The 19,319-nt window shown below is 35.7% G+C and overlaps 1 protein-coding gene across 3 annotated transcripts in view; it reads right to left on the reverse strand.

The window, feature by feature from the left end:
• Window positions 1-1,087: 1,087 nt before the first annotated feature.
• The window catches only part of SLC30A9 (solute carrier family 30 member 9), a 37,878-nt gene continuing 19,646 nt past the window's right edge, over window positions 1,088-19,319 (reverse strand). For 2 of the 3 annotated variants that reach the window (XM_051617433.1, XM_051617435.1), the window contains exons 12-18: window positions 18,889-18,928; window positions 18,386-18,457; window positions 17,846-17,953; window positions 16,826-16,991; window positions 10,995-11,124; window positions 8,392-8,505; window positions 1,088-7,499 (exon numbers count right to left, since the gene is read on the reverse strand). In XM_051617433.1, the coding sequence (XP_051473393.1) occupies window positions 7,455-7,499; window positions 8,392-8,505; window positions 10,995-11,124; window positions 16,826-16,991; window positions 17,846-17,953; window positions 18,386-18,457; window positions 18,889-18,928 (675 nt within the window). In that variant the 3' untranslated portion in view covers window positions 1,088-7,454. Of the gene's footprint in view, window positions 7,500-8,391; window positions 8,506-10,994; window positions 11,125-16,825; window positions 16,992-17,845; window positions 17,954-18,385; window positions 18,458-18,888; window positions 18,929-19,319 lie in introns of those variants that run through there. The other variant, XM_051617436.1, reaches the window with a different exon arrangement.

Here is a 19,319-nt window from a genome sequence, read left to right on the forward strand (position 1 = left end):
AATACTTGGGCTTGCCTGTAACAGACAAGGTTTGAAGTGTTATTTCCCTGCCCAAGACAGATTTTGTGCCACTTGGTTCATTAAAAAAAAATAAAATACCAAAACAAAAACAAAACAACAATAAAAAGCCCACCAAACCTAAACTGCTGTCAATGGTATCACCACCAAAAAAATAGTGTTGCTGAATGTGAAAAATGAGTTTGTGATACACAGTCTTCTGCAATCTGAACACATTACTGCCCAGTGTCCCTGCAAGAAAAACCCTTGAGAAAAGGAGTCTCTTCTCTATGAAATGAAACATCTTTATCAATCAAGACATATGCTGCATATCCAAAATGTTTCCTAAAATGTTGCTTGATCACCTTATTTCTAGTATCTGATACTATATAGGCATAAACTCCAGTTTTCCACTTTTCACCACTTTATCACCCAGGCTTCTTGGCATTTTGCCTCTTCTTTCCAACTACATACAGATTTTTTAGCCCAACTAGTAGTTCTTTCCATAACTGGATAAATCACCAGTTTTCATCAGTATCAGTGATAAAAAGTGGTACTTTAATGAATCAGACAGTATGTTAAAACCTTTCTAAGCTGACTAGTTTCAAGTGAATGATACCTAGCTTTTCCTTCAGATGCTTAGATAGCTTTGCTGGGATTGTCAAGCTACAGTTATTATTTCAGTTTAATACATAAACTCAAGCTCTTCAAGAAATACCCCATGCCCCTGACTATACACAGACTCACAGTTCTCACTGTTCAGGGAAAGGAATTGCACTCTGGGGGTGAAAGGATGAAAAGCATGGCTGCCAGTGAGGTATGGAGCATTAATACACACAGCTTGGCTGTTCTAGGCAGGTTGCTTGTGTCCCAAGTGCATGCTATTTAACAGAGTGTGTACTGTCAACATCACAAAGGCAAATTAAATAACTAGTACAAATAGACAGATATAACCTTTGTTTTGCATCCATAAGATACTGTTCCAAGCATTCTGAATTCAAAAATGCAGCACTTAGTCAAATGCCTGAAGCCAGTGTTATCTCTTACCTTTACAATATACACAAACTGCATGAATTAACAGCACACAACCTTTACTGGCTATGTAACATTTTACTGTATAATGACAACTTTCAGACATTTTACAGAATGTACCAAATTCAAGTATAAACACAAAAGAAAACATATGCAGAGAAATACTTAAATGTCTACACCTCATAAATCAAAATTACTTCCCCATACTAATACGAAGTAACCAAAACACAGAATGAAAAAGTCAATACACCAAAAAACATAAGGGAGAGGGAACATATTTGATCAAAAAGGCTCCATGGAAAAAACATGTTTCAACTCTGAGATTGCCCTTTGAAACTTCTACTACCAGTGAGAAGCCTCACTGTTGGACTTTCAGATTTAATAAAATTTTTGCAATACCCAAAATGCCTTCCAAATGCTTTAGACACTTTTTGAACACTTCTTCTCACGTAGTTCTACAGCATCTTTAATTTGAAGAGAAACTTACAAAAAACCCCTTTATATTACAAAGAGCATTGCATTTTTTTAAAATTCTGTCTTCAAGTTGAAGCAGCTGATCACAACCTCAAGTTTTAAATACAGTCAAAATTTAGGTTACAAAAATTAAGTATATCCTAGTGTCAAGCTCTATTCCACTACATTAACAACTTCTCTCCATAGCAGCACTATGAATATGCTGGCAATTAAAAATTTGACCAGGCTTACTGTTAGTGTAACACTCACAGAAAGTAACTAAGACCTTTTATTTTAATTGGTGGCTTTTGTTTACACAGAAAAAAGAAACTGTCCTCAAGAGCCTTGTGTAATGTAGGACAGAATTACAATTTTCTGCCTATCTACTATAATCCATTATAGTACCTATCTGTGCTATTTAAAAAATCTACATCCTTTTCACATTATGTTTTGAACATTTTCTTAAACTCCTGTTCAGAATGTGATTAATTTAACTAGAAAACTTGCTTATCCACAGGTGTTTAAGCAGCTTGAAAAATACAGACTTGCATATTCACCAATTACAGTCCAATGCAAGAATTCTGTACACCTCAGAACATCATCTTCCCCCCCCGCCCCACCCCCAACATCTTCAGTGCTTCCATAGTTTTCTGGCTGAAAGAATCAACTTCTCTTTCATTCACTCCAGCTCCCATTTCCACAACTGAAATTATTCACCCTCCACTTACCAAATACATACCTCACCAACAAAATTCCAGATAGAGATTACACCATCACCCTTAGCAATAAGACCAACTTTTCAGAAGGTGAATATACCTGCAAGACTGAATACCATATTCAGATACAGTTAAACAGAGGCACTGATTTTCATTACAAGAAAAAAAAATATTTTTAGCTGGGGGTGGTAGGGAGGAATCACCCAACTATCTGAATATTGCCAAAAGAAAGATAATGTTCTACTACATAGTTCTGTGCATTCTAATAAAAATACAGTATTTCTTACTGGTCTTTTCCTCTCTAATAATAATTTCTTATTTCTGGCCACATTTTTTAGATTGTGTTCATCTTTTCCTGTTCCCAAGTGCTCAAAACCAGTTTTTTTTTCCTTCTATTTTTTTCTTTTTACCACACACTCCTTTCTTTTGCTTCAGCAAAGCCTGAGTGATTGCACTTTCTATAGCCCATATAACAACTTAAGAGTTCCCTGCACATTTTCTTTTCTTCAAAGGACATGTATTTCAAAATCTGACTACTGTGCTTTAAAGGCTGGGTTCCTGTATCTTTGTATATGTAATAAAGACATAGTTCTACTTTTAATGTTAATTATTTGTGTCTCACTAACAAGAAAGGAATACTTACTTATTTTAAGCTACACAACCCCTCCACCAAAAAATCTTTTTGGTACCCCTTGACTTCCTATTTACATTAAGAAGGTAAAAAGATATTAGCTGTACTCTCTATTCAGAGCTAACAAGAATAGAAGCAGCACAATACTTAAGCTGGAAGAAAAAAAGCACAGTGCCATTCTATATTCACTTCTGCAACATAAGCCTTTAGGAATGCACAGAAGTTCAGTTTATGTATGGGAGTCAATATTAATCAATCCTTCTACTCTAGCAAGCCAAAATGCCTTAAGAACACATGACCATTAAATTGAATACTTTTCTTTCCAATCCTGAACAATATGCTTCTGTAGACTCTTTTCTGAGAAACACATCTAAATCAACTTTAGAGAAAGAGCTAATTAATTGAAAATTTTCAAAAATTGCCACACTTGCAATAAACAAAAGACTAAGAACTCTTTGCAGGAAGCCTGTATTTGATGCACTCATCATTAATAGGGGTACTTCCATAATGTGTAATTTTTTCTTTTTACAAAAAAAAAAAAAAGAAGACAGCTCAAATGGTAACAAATACAGCAAACACAGAATAGCAGTGAGTGTATTACCTAGACAAAAGATACCTAAACCTCATCCCTATACTCCCCCTTATCAAAGAGGGGCCAGTAAAAACCCCTCAACAAAAACTGAGTCTCTGAACATAGTTGAAAAAAGTGCATCTGCCAGAAAACTCCATGAGCTTTGGCTAACATGATTCTCAGCTTTCAAGAGTAATCATTATCATCAACTATCAATGAACAAGAAGTACAGTACAGAAAATCCAGAGACCAAGAGTAGCATCTAGCCATGGTATAAAAACACGTAACATGGTCATAATGGCTTCTACAAGTAAGAGTTATTAAAAAAAATAATAAATGTGTAGGAATTCAAGGAAGGAGAAAAGCAAAGCCTAAAAACCCCTTCTGCTTGAGCATAAGTTCACAGAAGAAAAAAGATGCAACTTGCCCTTAAAATTGTGCTGTTCCCCAAGTCCCTGCTACTTGTGGACCAGAACACGCAGCAGTCTCTGTAACACAGTAGTCCACTGAAGTATTTACTACTACAATATGCTTAATAAATGCTTTAGAAAGTGGAGGGGTAGAGGGAGAACACCTGAAATACTGAATTCCAGAGTGTATAAAGGAGGTAATTTAGACTTGAAATTGATTAATGGGGGGAAAACAGTAACTTCAGAATTTTATCTTTTATAAGAATCATACAGGAAAACATGTATTATTAGTCTGCAACCAACTCTGACTTAAAATACATTAAGATCACTCAGTGTACTGGAACACTAAATCAGTTTTTTCAAACATGGCAATTTTTACTGAGTTATGAGACATTACACAACATGTAAGCAACCTTTCACAAACCAGAGGGCAGTAGTACTTTAACACAATTTGAAAAAATTAAACCTGCAAGGCCAGACTACAAAAGTTATTTTAAAAGACCCTACCTTGAGAAAAAAAATCCTAGAACAGAGCTTTATTGTTAGCTAAATCCCCACTCCTTTTCCTTAAAATCACTCTAAAAGAAACTTGTAATTCCATTTGTGATAAAAGAAAAAATCCACTCTTCCACACTTTTTAAGTCTTCTTTAATTCTGAGGATTCTATAATGTAAATGTATTATCTAAACATTTTCTCCAAAAACACTAAAACAGAAGTAAACCAAGTACTGGACCCACATCACCAAGTTTTAGATCATAGACAATTAAGGAAAAAAAAAAGCTTTAAAAATGTCAAAACTGTCAAAAACAATCTGCAATTTATATTAAAACAAAACAGCTTGGAAATAGTTTTTCTTTCCAACCTGACAGGCTCAATGAATTGCTATTGTCATCCAACTGCAAGACACGTAAACTTAAAAGGAACTGCCAAAACCAGTCTGCCTGCCTTTTTGTGGTACATTACCACCTGAGTAGTCTTTTAAAATGGAACTGGGATTCTCAAACTATGCAACTGTTATATAATGAAAAACATTCCAGTTCTGACTTCCTAAATTTAGTATATTGTGATCCTATAAAAACTAACTGGGAGACAAGGATCTGAGTTTTATCTTGGAATACAAAATAAATACACCAGACAGTGTACAGACATGGTACATGGGGATATGGTTTAGTTAAGGACTTGCCAATGTTAGATTAATGGTTGGACTCCATCTTGAAGGTCTTTTCCAACCAAGGCGATCTTCTGACTCAGATAAGGAAACTAAGATCAGAACTCTTATGAATTACCTCTCTGATGAATAAGAAAACATCTTTATAGGCTTTTGGAGAAGATGCCCAGAATATAAACTCATGCCTTCTCTTAAACAAGGTGTGGGAACGCTTTAGTATTGAAATAACATTTACTAGCCTCTCAGTAAAATTTTTGCCCAGCGAAGCACATACTAACACTACTCTTATCAGTAACTCCAGTACACAAATCATGTAAATCACACTGGCTGTTGCCACTAACCTTGCCCCAGTAAAAACATTTTCCCAGTTTTACTTCTCTTCAGGTTGTTAGGATTTCTGGAATAATGGGTTTATTAGAGTGTTTATTCAAATTCAATATCCATTTAAATATTTTAAGAAGGGAAGAAGTTATGCGTTATCAGATTCCAGTGCTCTTCGTGTACAAGACTAACATCAGCAGAATGCAGACTGAGGTGAGATGAAGTTCACGTGAAAGGGTGAGGAGAAAGGTAAATGATTCATAATGCACTAAAATATGCCTCAGTTAGTTACTTGGTACAAGTATACTTCAAAATTACCTTCAAACTGCATTTCAAATCAGGCTTAAATATACTACCTAGTTCTACAATAGGAGAAAACCAGCTTAAGTCGGCCTTCTTTTGGATTATCTGTAATAAATTAATATGCTAAAAAGCCACCAATAAATACGGATTATGGACGTGGATGCTAAAGAGACCCCTTCACCCACTGTGTATGTGAAGTCCCATCTGTAACTAAGTTCTGGAATGTTCTGCTACTTAAAATGACCAGCGTGCAAAGTGCTTTGCAGTTGTCAAAAGGCATGCTATTTTAAATTCTCATAATTCACTGGTAAGTAACACTTAGTATGAAAATAACGTTCTAAAATGCTTTTAAGTCAAATCTGGACATACTGGTCTGCACATTTATTTGCTGCAATGCTTGTAATTTAAGATTAAATTGATTTTTGAAGATGTATTTCAAACCAACATTTCTTCTTTCAGCAAGTCTGTCGTTACTCAGCAAGTCATGAGAAGGGTCTTGCTACCACCTCTCACCCATGAGCAATTTATTTTACTAAAATATGCTAAAGTTCATACATGATTTTCTTCTGAGTTATTTATATGCAGTTATTTCCTTGCATTTGAACTTTGATGATCAGTAATCATGGCCTTATTAATAACGACCAGGTCTCCCAAGAATTTGGTAGAACTTGGGTGCCCATTGCAGAAAGTCTTGAGGCTGGTTATGTACAGTGCTAGAATTGTACATTTCAAAGTTAAAAACTCTAAGCACTCATGTCAGGATTGTTGAGGACCACTCATAGCATGAATTTACTCTTCCAAACAAGCAAAGTCAATTCTTAAAAAAAAAAACCAAAAAAAACCACACAGAAGCAAGCAGTTTAGAATTCAGAAAACAGATAATGTCTAGAGGTCAATAAATTAAAAGTACAATGTATTAATTTGTTTAATTATAAATACATTTTTCTCTATTTTAACTTCCAGCTACATCTCTTACACCTTCTATCAAAGACTGTATCTGGCAATACAGCCTATTCAAAGTATAAAAAGCCAAAAATGCCAGGTAACTCTTAGTAAGTACTACCATAAATATCTCCCAGATTACATCTGAAGATACAAATAGGAGAACAAGTGTCAAATAAGGGAAAAAAGAACAAAATTTAAACAGAGAAGTGCACTGAAGTCTGTACAACAGTAATGTCTTCACAGTAACATAATATACTCTGGCTACCCACATCCAGCTGTTTCCAATGAGAAGAAAAGCCTTATTTTTCTGAAGTGTGGTTGGTAGTAACAATGGTGACAAAGGTTTCCAGGTCATTGTACTTGAGAGAAGGCCAGCACCTGTTTGGAGGAATTTATATCACAGAAAAGAAAAACTGTGAAACAATCACACAGTTGAAATACTACAATTAGTTTAAGGTTGGCAGGTTCCACTGGAACAAACTCTTCCTAGCTAATCTTATTATCTCCCAAGAACCTTTAATGATATCTTGAAAGAAACTAAAGAAGTGCAAACTGACTGCAAAGGGACACAAATGGAAAAACTAAGTGTGTTGTATATTTTCAGGCAGCTCTATTTGCCTAACTAAACCTCAAGTTTTAAGTACTGAATTGCAGTAAATACACTCTGACAGACTCTCCTGTGGAATTTAAGTCAAGTAGCTTTTGAAAACTGATTTTGCCATGGAAATTTCTGTCTGCAAGTCTAGCACTCTTCCAGAAACAGAAGCAGTGCTAACAGTCCAGGAAGCCTATAGGAAAAAGTAAGCGAGGTATGGTGCTGAGGTCACTGCAATTTCAGAGGCTTTTCAGCCCTTTAGATGACTTCTTTCCAAAACGGTGGCAATCTGAAGATTTCTTCTGCCAAGTCTATAATATCTCCAAATCCACATGACGAACATCTGGATTCCGTTGCTGAAATAAATTTTTTAAAAAATACATTTTTATTGAAACATTTTTGCACATGAATACAAATAACGTATTTCTGGTATGATGTTGGTAACTGGATAAGAAATACCCTTTCCTGGTAACATAGGGACTATTTCAACATTAGAACCATTTTTAAATGAGAAACAGCTTCAACAAAACATTGCCCATTCTACACGCAATTATTTTATCTCACAAATACTTTCAAATATCACAGATCAATAAGTTCTTAGGCTTTATTAAGTATGAAGTGGCTATCTTGATTTTTAAAAGGCAGTTTGCTTTTATATAAAACCATGATGAATAATGAATAAGATAGCTGAAATAATTTCTTCTACACCACTGAATTTTTATTATTTATAAAGATTCAAAATAGTCTTCCTATTAAGAAACTGGCATTTTCTGATATTGTAGAGATGTTATGCATTACATGAATTGTATCATCCACGAGAGGTTTACCAAAAGTCACTAATTTCAAAGTCATCCAGCATATGAATCTGACTCGCATATTTAGTGAAGAAAATTCAAAAGCAGCACAACCACTGAAATCCCTGCCTATACCAAAAAAGACTATTCATGTTTATAAAAAAATTAGTTATGATCCTACTCTTCAAAAACCACAAAGAACTGGATCTGCTGGTTCAAATAAACTCAAATACAATATTTTGCGTTTTTTTTAACAGCACCAGTTCAGGAATAGAAACTAAAACTAGCATATTAATCAAATGTAATAAGCAAGAGTAGAAACGCTCTTGAGCAGTGTCTCCTGATGACCAAAATAAGACAGTCATGACAAAACAAATCCCAAAAAGCAGATGCAGCAATATTGCTTAATATTTATCACAGAATAAGCATTCCCTAACAGGAAGCTTAACTTTACCTTTAGATCCTTCTCAAGTCTGTCTACTTCAGCTCCCAGTGTGTCAATTATATTCTCACCATGTTTAAGCATGAAGGCTTCTAATTCTTCTAAGGTTTTCACTTGTTGAATTTCCTAGGAAGAAATCAAATTTAAGTGGTTGAGATGAGGAAAAGGAAAGAAAGGAATAACATTACAGAGGGTCCTGACATATCTCACAGCAGGGGAACTAAGCAAGCCCAAACACTTCTAAGTGTTTTTTCCTTTCAAAACACCACCTCTTCTTCTGTCTCAAAGACACAGAAGAGTAGCATCTATTCAACAAAAACAGATGGATTACACCCGCACTTCTATAATTATTTCCTCCTTCATTTTCCAAATAAGTTCAGAAAATTTAATTCATTTTCTAGAAGTTTCTGGGGTACCCCTTGCTCACAGCAACGCAGAGCAGGGTACCCCTGTGTATTCTTTCCTCATTTTCATGTGTTCTTGCTATTCCATTACACTGCTTACTCTGGCCATCACATTATCAGCTCATCTGAAATCCACAAGGATTACTCTAAATGTTGCTGTAAATATAGCTCCTCCAAAATATCAAAAAACTTGGAGAACAGATAGGAACTGAGACTAGGAGACCCATAGCATACGAGACTGAAGGAATGACGTCAAGGAACACAGGATGCTATGCTCCTACCTCCAAAAAAACCAGACATCAGAAGCACCAAAGCACGTATTACAGCATTGTTATGAGTCTTCCTTAGAGGTTTCACACCAAGTTGACTAGAAGCCATCTGCCCTGCAGTATTTCAACTACAGTTTAGATGATACAGCCACAGAATATTTAGGACAAATAGGTTATGACTAACATAGAATCATACAATTGTTTTTGTTGGAAAAGACCCTTAAGACAATCAAGTTCAACCATTAACTTAGCACTGCCAAGTCCACCACTAAATCGTGTCTTTAAGCACCACATCTACACATCTAAACACCTCCAGGGATGGCGACTCCACCACTTCCCTGAGAAGCCTGTTCCAATGCTTGACAACCCCTTCAGTAATTTTTTTTTCCTAATATTCAATCTAAACCTCCCCTGGCACAACTTAATGCCACTTCCTCTTGTCCTAGCACTCCCTACTTGGGAGAAGAGACCCCACATCGCTACAATCTCCTTCCAGGTAGCCATAGAGAGTCATAAGGTCTCCTTTGAGCCTCCTTTTCTCCAGACTACACAGGCCCAGTTCCCTCAGACTCTCCTCCTAAGACCTGTGCTCTAGACCCTTCACCAGCTTTGTTGCCCTTCTTTGGACATGCTCCAGCACCTCCAAGTCCTTCTTGTAGTGAGGGGCTCAAAACCGAATGCAGTATTCAAAGGTGCAGCCTCACCAGTGTCAAGTACAGGGGACAATCACTTCCCTAGTCCTGCTAGCTATGCTATTCCTGAATCTAGCCAGGATGCTGCTGCCCTTCTTGGTCACCTGGGCACACTGCTGGCTCATATATTCAGCCAGCTGTGACCAACACCCCCAGGTCCTTTTTCTCTGGGCAGCTTTCCAGCCACTCTTCCCCAAGGCAGTACTGCTGCAGAGTAATTATTAAATAGGTAATACTTCTTGTGTATACAACTACAAGACAACATCAATTTCTCCATGCCCCTGCTGGTTACTCTAAAGCTGAAGGGAATAAATGTGAGCTTGAAAGATATCCCAACCACAGTAACCTATGACTACGGTTACGGCAAGTCTAACAAGATAAAGAAATGAGACTAATCTGAATGGCAGCATTTCAACAAATATTTCACAACTATAGAAAGAGTCATGTTGATAGCAATGCTAGCTGAATGAGCTAGTTGTTTAAAAAACTAAAGATCAAGGGGCAAGCATGACAGCAGCCCTTTACTTCAAGGGGCTGAGTCCTGCTGAAAGCAGCTATCCCTCAACAACGGTTTTGTAGCTGACAGGAGGTTACTACATGAAACTACAGTGACCTGTGTAAGAAACAGTTGTCAAGCTAGAAACCATCAGAAAGAACTTCCCCAATAACACTAGTTGGAAGAACCAGTGGTATTTGTATGCAATCAAAGGGAACCGTGGGTAAGGAACAAAAGCTAACAATGCCTTTGAAAAGATTAGTGTACTGAACAGCTGCAACAGCAAAGTAACTGAGACTTGGGACATAAACCCAAGGTCTGTAAACCGTAACACTGCATCTTTAGCACCCAAGGCAAACAGCTCTGCCAAAGCAGATGCTTATTCTCTTGTGACAGGCTTCCAGTTTTAACTAGAGATCCTGTAATTCAATAAAAATATTACTGGAAGAATTGTGTTCTCATCAAAATTATTTTGGGCATATCTGTATTATCTAACAAAAAACTGAATTAAAAAAAAAATCTACCCTGCTCCTACCCAGGTCCTACTCAGCCCGTAAGTGGCTCTGTTTCAGCAGCATATAATATGACTCTGTTCACAGATCTTTAATATTCTAACACAAAGTAAAAACATCTGCAATCCTTCAAAATGAAGTGGAATATCTCTCACCTACTTGAAAATCTTTGGTTTAGACATACTTGAAATTGGAAAGTAAATATCAAATACTGCAACTTATAAAATATTTTTTTAACCTACTTGTAGCAGCTGTTCAATGTCTTGCTTTTCCAGGTAAGAACGAGTAACAACCCGTCCATCAAAGTCTACTTCTGCCTTGAATCTCACTTTGCTCATTCCCATGTCTGTGGCTTTAACATCATGAATTGCTCTGAAACACAATTTTTAAAGAAAACGTAGAACAACATAAAATTAACAACTAGCTAGTTTGACTTCTGATGTTAACAATATTGTCACAGTAAAATGATCCTGTAAATTTAAAAGGCCACAGCCTTTGACTAACATATCCTTGTTTTGACACCACACACTTCCATTAAATACTGATTTATATTCAACCAGTTATACCACTTACACAGGTATCTGCTACATCTACAAGTGGCTCGCTGCAATAAAGACAAACTACGAGAAGCACTGCAGACTTATAACTAGATTAACACTAAAAAAAAATTAAAAAAAGACACCAACCCATCCCACAATAGAAAGTGAGAGCTTCCCTATTTGGAATTAAACTTTTAAGCTCTACTTACTTGCTACTGCACAAAAGTTTTAGTGCATGTACATATACACGACACCATTTAACAATCTTAAAAGTATCCTCAATTCTGACGTAAGGAACAAATAAAAATAATCTATTGTCAATTACTGTAAGCATACATTGCAATTATAGAAGTGATCTTTCCTATATAACTACAATTTGTAAAGGCATGACCTTTTGGACAATTTTCTATTCTAAGTTATATTTGATATAAGAAAAAGATACGGACATTGTGTTTGGAAATAATTTTTTTATCCTACTGAATTATTGATCACAACTAATGGCAATACAGCTGTTTGTAAATGCTGAAAATGTATATTTATTTAAAGGTTCCTACTAGGTACTAGAACATGAATGTTGCAATATGTTTTGTTTTTCTATAGCCGAGATTTGTTCCAGTTTGTAAGATAAACTCTGTGATGTGTGAATAAAGGTAATATACAGCACTCTGTTTTTCAGGGACAATAAATTATTTAAAAACCCCGGACCCAGACATACTATGGTGCATTTCAGCAGTGGAATAAACAAACTAAAATAATAAAGTAAAATAAAGTAAAATACTCTAGGGTTTTTCCTAATTAGATTAACACAAGCTTAGTTTACCTTTAAAGCCAAGTAGAATCTAAAATTGCCACTGCACAGTAAGTTTCCCTACTATTCCATCAAGGCCAAAAAAAAAAAGTGGAGACTAAAATATGGGATATAAATACTAAAGAGGTTTCAATTTTTAAAAATTATTTCTTACGATATTTTGAAAGTAGAACAAGTATGTGAGGTTGACTCCAGAATATCCCAAAGATTCTGGTTTTATTAACTCAAAAACGCAATCTTGACATTTTTTAAAATTCTAACAAAATCTGGATTCAGCCATAAAGCTCACTTGATGGAAAGCACACAACTTTTTTTCCCCTGTTTGTTTTACTAAGTTGTGCAATTTCACAGCATCTTTACATTTAGCATGTCCTTTATCTCTTCCCGGCTAGAATTTTCTCTTCCCATTTGAACTTTTATAAATCAGAACCAGCTTCACAGGTGATACAGGAAGAAAGCGAAAGGCCTGTGTTTCAGAAGTAGCCTGCTAGAGCCAACAGCTGACAAAGAACAGGAGGCAGAAGTGTAAGATGAAGTCACAGGAAATATTAATTAAATATTTATTGTAGTGCTCAGTGTGAAGGAGGGATAAGCACACTAAAAAAGAAACAGAACATGAACTAAATACAGAGACACCAAAAAACGCATCTTAGTAAACATTTAAGCAGATTAAAAGAACTACCAGCTTACTGGTAGTAATAGAGAATTTCCAGCTCCAATAAAATTTACACAGCTATTCTGTGGGAAGCTACCCAATCAGAACAGTACTTGCTGGAATAACCTAGCTGGCATCAAACTACCTCCTCACACAACAGGGTATTTAAGATAATAGATGTGGTTCAATGAGGGTTACTAAAGAGGAACTGAATCCATGTGATTCAAGAATGTTGAAGATACATCAAGTGCCTATCAGATCCAGACAAGAAGACACAAGAGAGATTCGAGATACCCATTAAGCAGTAACCTGATAATATTCAGTGGAATTATGCATGTTCTGGAAATGTGAAGAAAAAAGTCTACCTCACTGCTTATAATCTGTTCAGGAAAGATAAGACAGTGAGTCAGGAGGATAAAATTTACTAATAATTCAAAAATACAGATACATATGCCCAAACTTAAGCTGCAAAGCTTGCTCATGGAAGCTTCTGGGTGGCTAGTATACACCATCAATTCAAACCAGTGAAAAGACCAAGTTTCACATGGATGAAAAATTTGTCAGAGGACATCAAGTTACTGGTTTGAGCCATCAGTTGTAGTAAAGTAAAAATTAAAGATGAAACTGTCACTAAGATTAGTTTATGCCTAGGGATCTGTGATTACATTTTATAAGAACAGAATCAGGACAGTGTGTACCACATCATATATTTTATTTCACAGTCCTGAAAGCTAAGATGAACAAAAAGATCTAGGCAGCAAAGGTGTGAATGAGAGTTAAGAATGGAATGTTTGTATAGCAAAAACTAAAATAAAATAATTTTCCAACTGAGAGCAATTCTGATACCCCATTCTGGACCACAAATGCAATAAGGGCTACTAGAAATTACCAAGCAAAATGAAAAGAAAGGGAAAATAAAAAGCCATGAGCCTAAAAAGAACAAATTATTAAGTCCAACACACTGACAGAAGCACAAAAAAAGGCACTGCACACAATACAAACCAACAAGTTTTAAGTATAAAAAAACCCAAAGGACAACCTGGGAATACACTTGCTACCAGAAGGAAATTGTAAAATTTTTACTGATTATACATAATAAGCAGAAACATGCAATAATAATTGTTTTCTTGATCTAAAAAAGCCAATCAATATATTGGTACAAAAAAGCATTTCCCTATTAGTAGCTAAGAAGCATACTGAGTATGTTTAAAAGGAAGAAATTATTCCCATTCAGCAGGCTCCATAATGTGCATTCAGGAATATAAAATTAAGAATAACTGTGAAAGTCAATTAATTTTTCATTCTGCAATACTAATGAAATTTTTTTTTAAAGAGTAGATTAACAACACTGCCAAAATTTAAGAAAGCAAATCAGGCAATCTATTTAACTAAATACAACTTCACCTTTCAGCCTAAGGAAAAATAGTGGAACAAGTAGGGAAAAAAATAATATATTAAGAGTATTAATTCCATTCACTAAGATTTTAGAGAATGTCTTGTCAAACAACCCTTTGAAAAAAAATATTTTAAAATAATCAAGACTTAGCTGATAAAAACATCAACAACATAGATTATTATTTTAGTAGTACAGTAGTTAATATTGTTTGATAAACCAAATACTTTAAAATTGGCAGCAGAACACGATGTTCAGGCAAGGTATTGCTGGAATAGTAAGTTCAGTGGCAGCGCTGCTGACAAGGGCAGGAGGACCAGAAATCAGAACCTCTGGATGCTTTGATCCATTTGGATCTAAAATACCTTCTGCCAAATACTAAATGATTCCTTAGTATATTCCTTTCAGATTTGGCAGAACACATCTGGAAATAAATATTGCAAAACCTCCCTGAAAGAACAGAGGACTGTTCTGGGAAGCAGTAACTGCAAAAAGGATTGCATTGAGAATTTAGATGCAGTTTGATAGCTGAAAACCCTGAAAGGTTGAAATAAAAAGAGTAAATATTAGTCACAGCTTTAGACCAGTACTTGGAAGCTTTTTCTTTTACATGTGATGTCAGTAGGAAAAAATGTAAGAGTAGGACATTCTGCTGCACAACTCCATTCAAGAAAATGGAAAGTCTGAATGTTGAGGAAAATGCTGAAACTCTACTAAACCCAAAGCTATGTTGATGAAAATCCACAAGTAGCTTTTTAAAGAAATACTCGATGCTAGAAGACTTCCTCATTTTACAGGAAAAAGTTGAAAACAAACAAACCAAAAAACCTAACTAACCAAAGGTTGAAATAAGAAAAAATAGAGTAGCTTTTTCCCGAAATTGTGCCTAGTTACACACAAGGGCAATATATTTTTACATCTCCGAGAATTCCAAGATCATAGAATCATAGAATCATAGAATCCTAGGGGTTGGAAGGGACCTCGAAAGATCATCTAGTCCAACCCCCCTGCCAGAGCAGGGTCACCTAGAGTACATCACACAGGAAGGCGTCCAGGCGGGTTTTGAATGTCTCCAGCGAAGGAGACTCCACAACCTCTCTGGGCAGCCTGTTCCAGTGCTCTGTCACTCTTACAGTAAAAAAATTTTTCCTGATATTCATCTTAAACCTCCTATGCTCCAACTTGTATCCATTACTCCTTGTCCTATCACTGGTCTTCACTGAAAAAAGCTTAACTCCATCTTCTTGACACTCACCCTTTACATATTTGTAAACATTGATGAGGTCCCCCCTCAGTCTCCTTTTCTCCAAACTAAAGAGACCCAGCTCACTCAGCCTTTCCTCATAAGGGAGCTGTTCCACTCCCTTAATCATCCTTGTGGCTCTGCGCTGGACTCTTTCAAGCACTTCCCTGTCCTTCTTGAACTGAGGGGCCCAGAACTGGACACAATATTCCAGATGTGGCCTCACCAATGCAGAATAGAGGGGGAGGAGAACCTCTCTTGACGTACTAACCACACCCTTTCTAATACACCCCAGGATGCCATTGGCCTTCTTAGCCACATCAAGACCACATGTCTCATTAGAAGACCTAAGTTAACCAAACTCAAGACATTAAACTCATTACAAGAATAATTCTGTTAAAAGACAAAGTGTGCACTAAAAGAAATCAAAGTGGGTAATGTAATGAATCTAAGAAAGGTATCACTCAAGACAAAGCAGATACAGAAGGTGCTGCAAACAGTATTATGAGAAGTACCTAAATGTACTAAGCTCAGACCCTTAAGAGAAACGTGCAGTTTCTTACAAAGTCTTAACTTTTTATTCTTTATGTCTTTTAAAAATTGTTACTTCTTTTGAAAAAATATCTACAGCAAGAAAGAGATTAATTAAGCCTGTTTTGTTGAGAAGTTTTAGCTATCTACAAAAGGGAATATAATATAAAACGGTCCTTGGGATAGGAGAAATTTTATTATTCCAGTTTGAGACAAGCAAAAGCCACCTGTGGACTTTAGAAAAAGTAGTACAGAAGTCATGTACAAATAACCATGTGAACTCACCAGCTTTAACACAGCACTGTTGATACACTCCACAAAGCCACCACTACTTTAACAGAGTTTTGTTACCGACATGTGAAAATTCTAACACAATTCTATTCCAAACAGGAATCTTGTTTAGCTTCTGGAACGAAGGGCATATTGTTCAAATCTGTTGCTTGCAATGGAGATGATGCAGCACTTAACACCAGAATCCTTGAAACAAGTTAACTAATGGGCTTGTTTTTATTTTCCCCTCCAGGGTTCAGTAATGACTATGAATAAAAAAGTACTAAAATATTCCAGCTGATTTATGCAGAAATATATTCCTGAATAATGATTAAGAAGAAAGTAAGCTTTGCTTCTAAGTCAGGGTTAATAAGGTTAGAGTAAGCTAAAATAGCTCTTTAAAAAGCCTTTAAACAAGATTTCAGAGTTAGTGAGCTACAAGCTTATTTCACTACAAATTGCAGATTACCAAAGAAAGAGAAACTACCATCGAGTTTATTCTGTAAGCATCTAACATGAAGCATTTATTACATCATAAAATTACTTGCAGCACTCCGATGCCAACTGCTGCAAGATTCCAGACACTGAATATTAAAAGTAACCATTTAAATATTTAAAGTGCTTAGATTCTTACCTTACTACAGGATCACTTTCCAGGAACTCTGTGAGTCGCTGCAGTTGTTCAGGTTGAATAGATCGTCCCAGAAGGGCTTCAGTGTTAGTGTAGATTAGAAATGCTGACACAGTTCCCAACAAAGTTCCAACACCTAGTGATCCCACACTATCATAATAAGGGTTTCCTAAACAAGACACACCAAATTAATTTCACAGAGCATTTCTGAAATTGTTTTGGGGAGTTTTTTTGGATTTCGATTTTTGGTGGAATGTTTTGTTTGTTTTGGGTTTTGTGATTGTTCTTTTAAATGCACTGGCAATTCTTTCTACTGCAGAACAATAGGAAGCTGGAAGAAAAAGAAAAAGTCTCAAGTCCCTCCTTTCCCTCCGCCACTCTTATCTCCTGCAAGACTAATAAATGAAAAAACTCTTTTCAGCTATTTGTGTTTCTATGTATAGATTTACCTTTATTAATATAATAATATATACACCTAAACACAGGTAGTAGCACAGAAGTCTGTGTTCTTTTATCAGTAACTCAAAAACTTGCATGTATTAACCACTTCTGGAATAAAATACTTACTATGTTTTACAACACAGTCACTCATATTCAGATTTGCAGAAACAGTACTGTATTTTTAAGTTCATGAAGGAAACCAGAGATGAAACAAAAAACTGACTTCTACATAAAAAATTCACCTTGCAATCAACTCAGTAAAAGCCACAAAGAAACAAAATTACTGTATTTACTTTTTTTAAACAACTGAACAGCCAAAACCAGTACTTAAAAAAGGATAAATAATCTTCCCTCCTTAGAAAACTTCACTGTGTAGCAAAGTGGCCATATAGATCAACCTGCCTGCCTGAGTTAGGATTCACACTGTTCAGAAGCAGCTATTGTAATCTGAAGACAACACTAACACCACCACTGTGTCCCAAAATAAGCAAAGAATCTCTTAAATCCCCCCCACATGAACATGGAGCTGCACACCACTGAAAAAGGAAGCTCGAATTTATTAAGTATGAGGCAGAACTTTACCTGTTAAAGAAGTCAGACCCATACAGGTAGCAGCCACAGCCACACTCAGAACTGCTGCAGCATCCTCCAGTAACACCACATTAGTACTAGGATCACGACTCTGCACAACTGCGTATATAGCAAAAAATTACTCTGGAAAGCTTAGCTTTACTACATTATGTACAGTACTTAACAAGCTACATCAACATCAGCAACTTAAGAGAAAAAAATTCTGTAAGTATTTTTTGCATGCACACACATTTCAGAACAAGAAGAACAAGCCCTGTGTCAATTATGAAGGTTTCTCCAAAATGTTTGAAAAATGTAAAGGGGCATTTATCCTGAAAAATGCAAGTAGTTTTCTAAAAGTATCTAAGTAGTGTTACTTAAAACAACAGGTTTTTGCCTAATCTGTAAAATTATTTGCTACTAGAATATAAAACATATCAATAAGCAAGGGTAAAGGGAAAACAGACAAAACTGTTTCTATCATTATGCAAATATTAGTAAATAGATTCTGTTTTAAATAAGCACATACCTTATTGCTATAACGACACATACCATATTGATAAAATGACAGGCCCTTGGCTCGAGCACTCTTGCGAATTTCATTTATAGCAACCAGAAGGGTAGCTGAAATAACACCAAAGTAGTTGTTGAAAATGGTTAGAGGAAAAAAGACTTGTTTCCATTTTGAAAAGAGGAAACTTTTCTTTATATCATAGCAAGAAAGCTTTGATCAATACTTTGAATAATGACAAGTCATAAAGTTACTTTCTTTTCTACATGTGTCTGACCCATACATACTGGAACAGTTACATTCCATGATAGTTTAATACCAAAAAGGCATTCTACGTATTCTTTCCAAATTATGTGTTCTTCAACCTCTTATAAAAACAGATCAGAGAAAAAGGTTTCCCACTTTTCTGTTTGTTTACAACATGAGCATTTGCAACAGAGCTCAAAACTTAACTGTGTAATCAAGGACCAGTTATTACTGTAATTACACACATCATATTCTTAAGAGATTGTGAATAATAGAAATATTTCTTGAAACTGCATACCTCCTTCAGACACCAATGACCCTGCTAAAATGCAGTATGCCTGTATGAAAAAAAAAACCACAAACTCAATTATTATGATATATGCATATTTGTACAGATCTCTTCACCACAGACTATCCAAACACAGCATTCCAGAATCTCATTACCTGTATCATGTAGCTGTCCTTGAATAGAAGGTAATCAACAATATTTGAATTATACAATATACTGCAAAATAGGAAAGGAGAACCTTCGGGGGGTGTTAAGATGTAGGGTTTAAAGAACAGCTCATTTTACTATAAGATCAGCTACAATTTAACATTATTTTTTTCTTAAAACACATTCTCATTAAGGATGGCTTGAGTTAATTGTGCTGGGATTCAAGCTGACTAAGGAAGTACATTTCACACTGTGCCATTATCTTCTGTTAAGTCACCAGTGTTAGATACAGT

This window comes from Apus apus, chromosome 4, assembly GCF_020740795.1.
Source record: "Apus apus isolate bApuApu2 chromosome 4, bApuApu2.pri.cur, whole genome shotgun sequence".
NCBI classification, from domain to species: Eukaryota; Metazoa; Chordata; class Aves; order Apodiformes; family Apodidae; genus Apus; species Apus apus.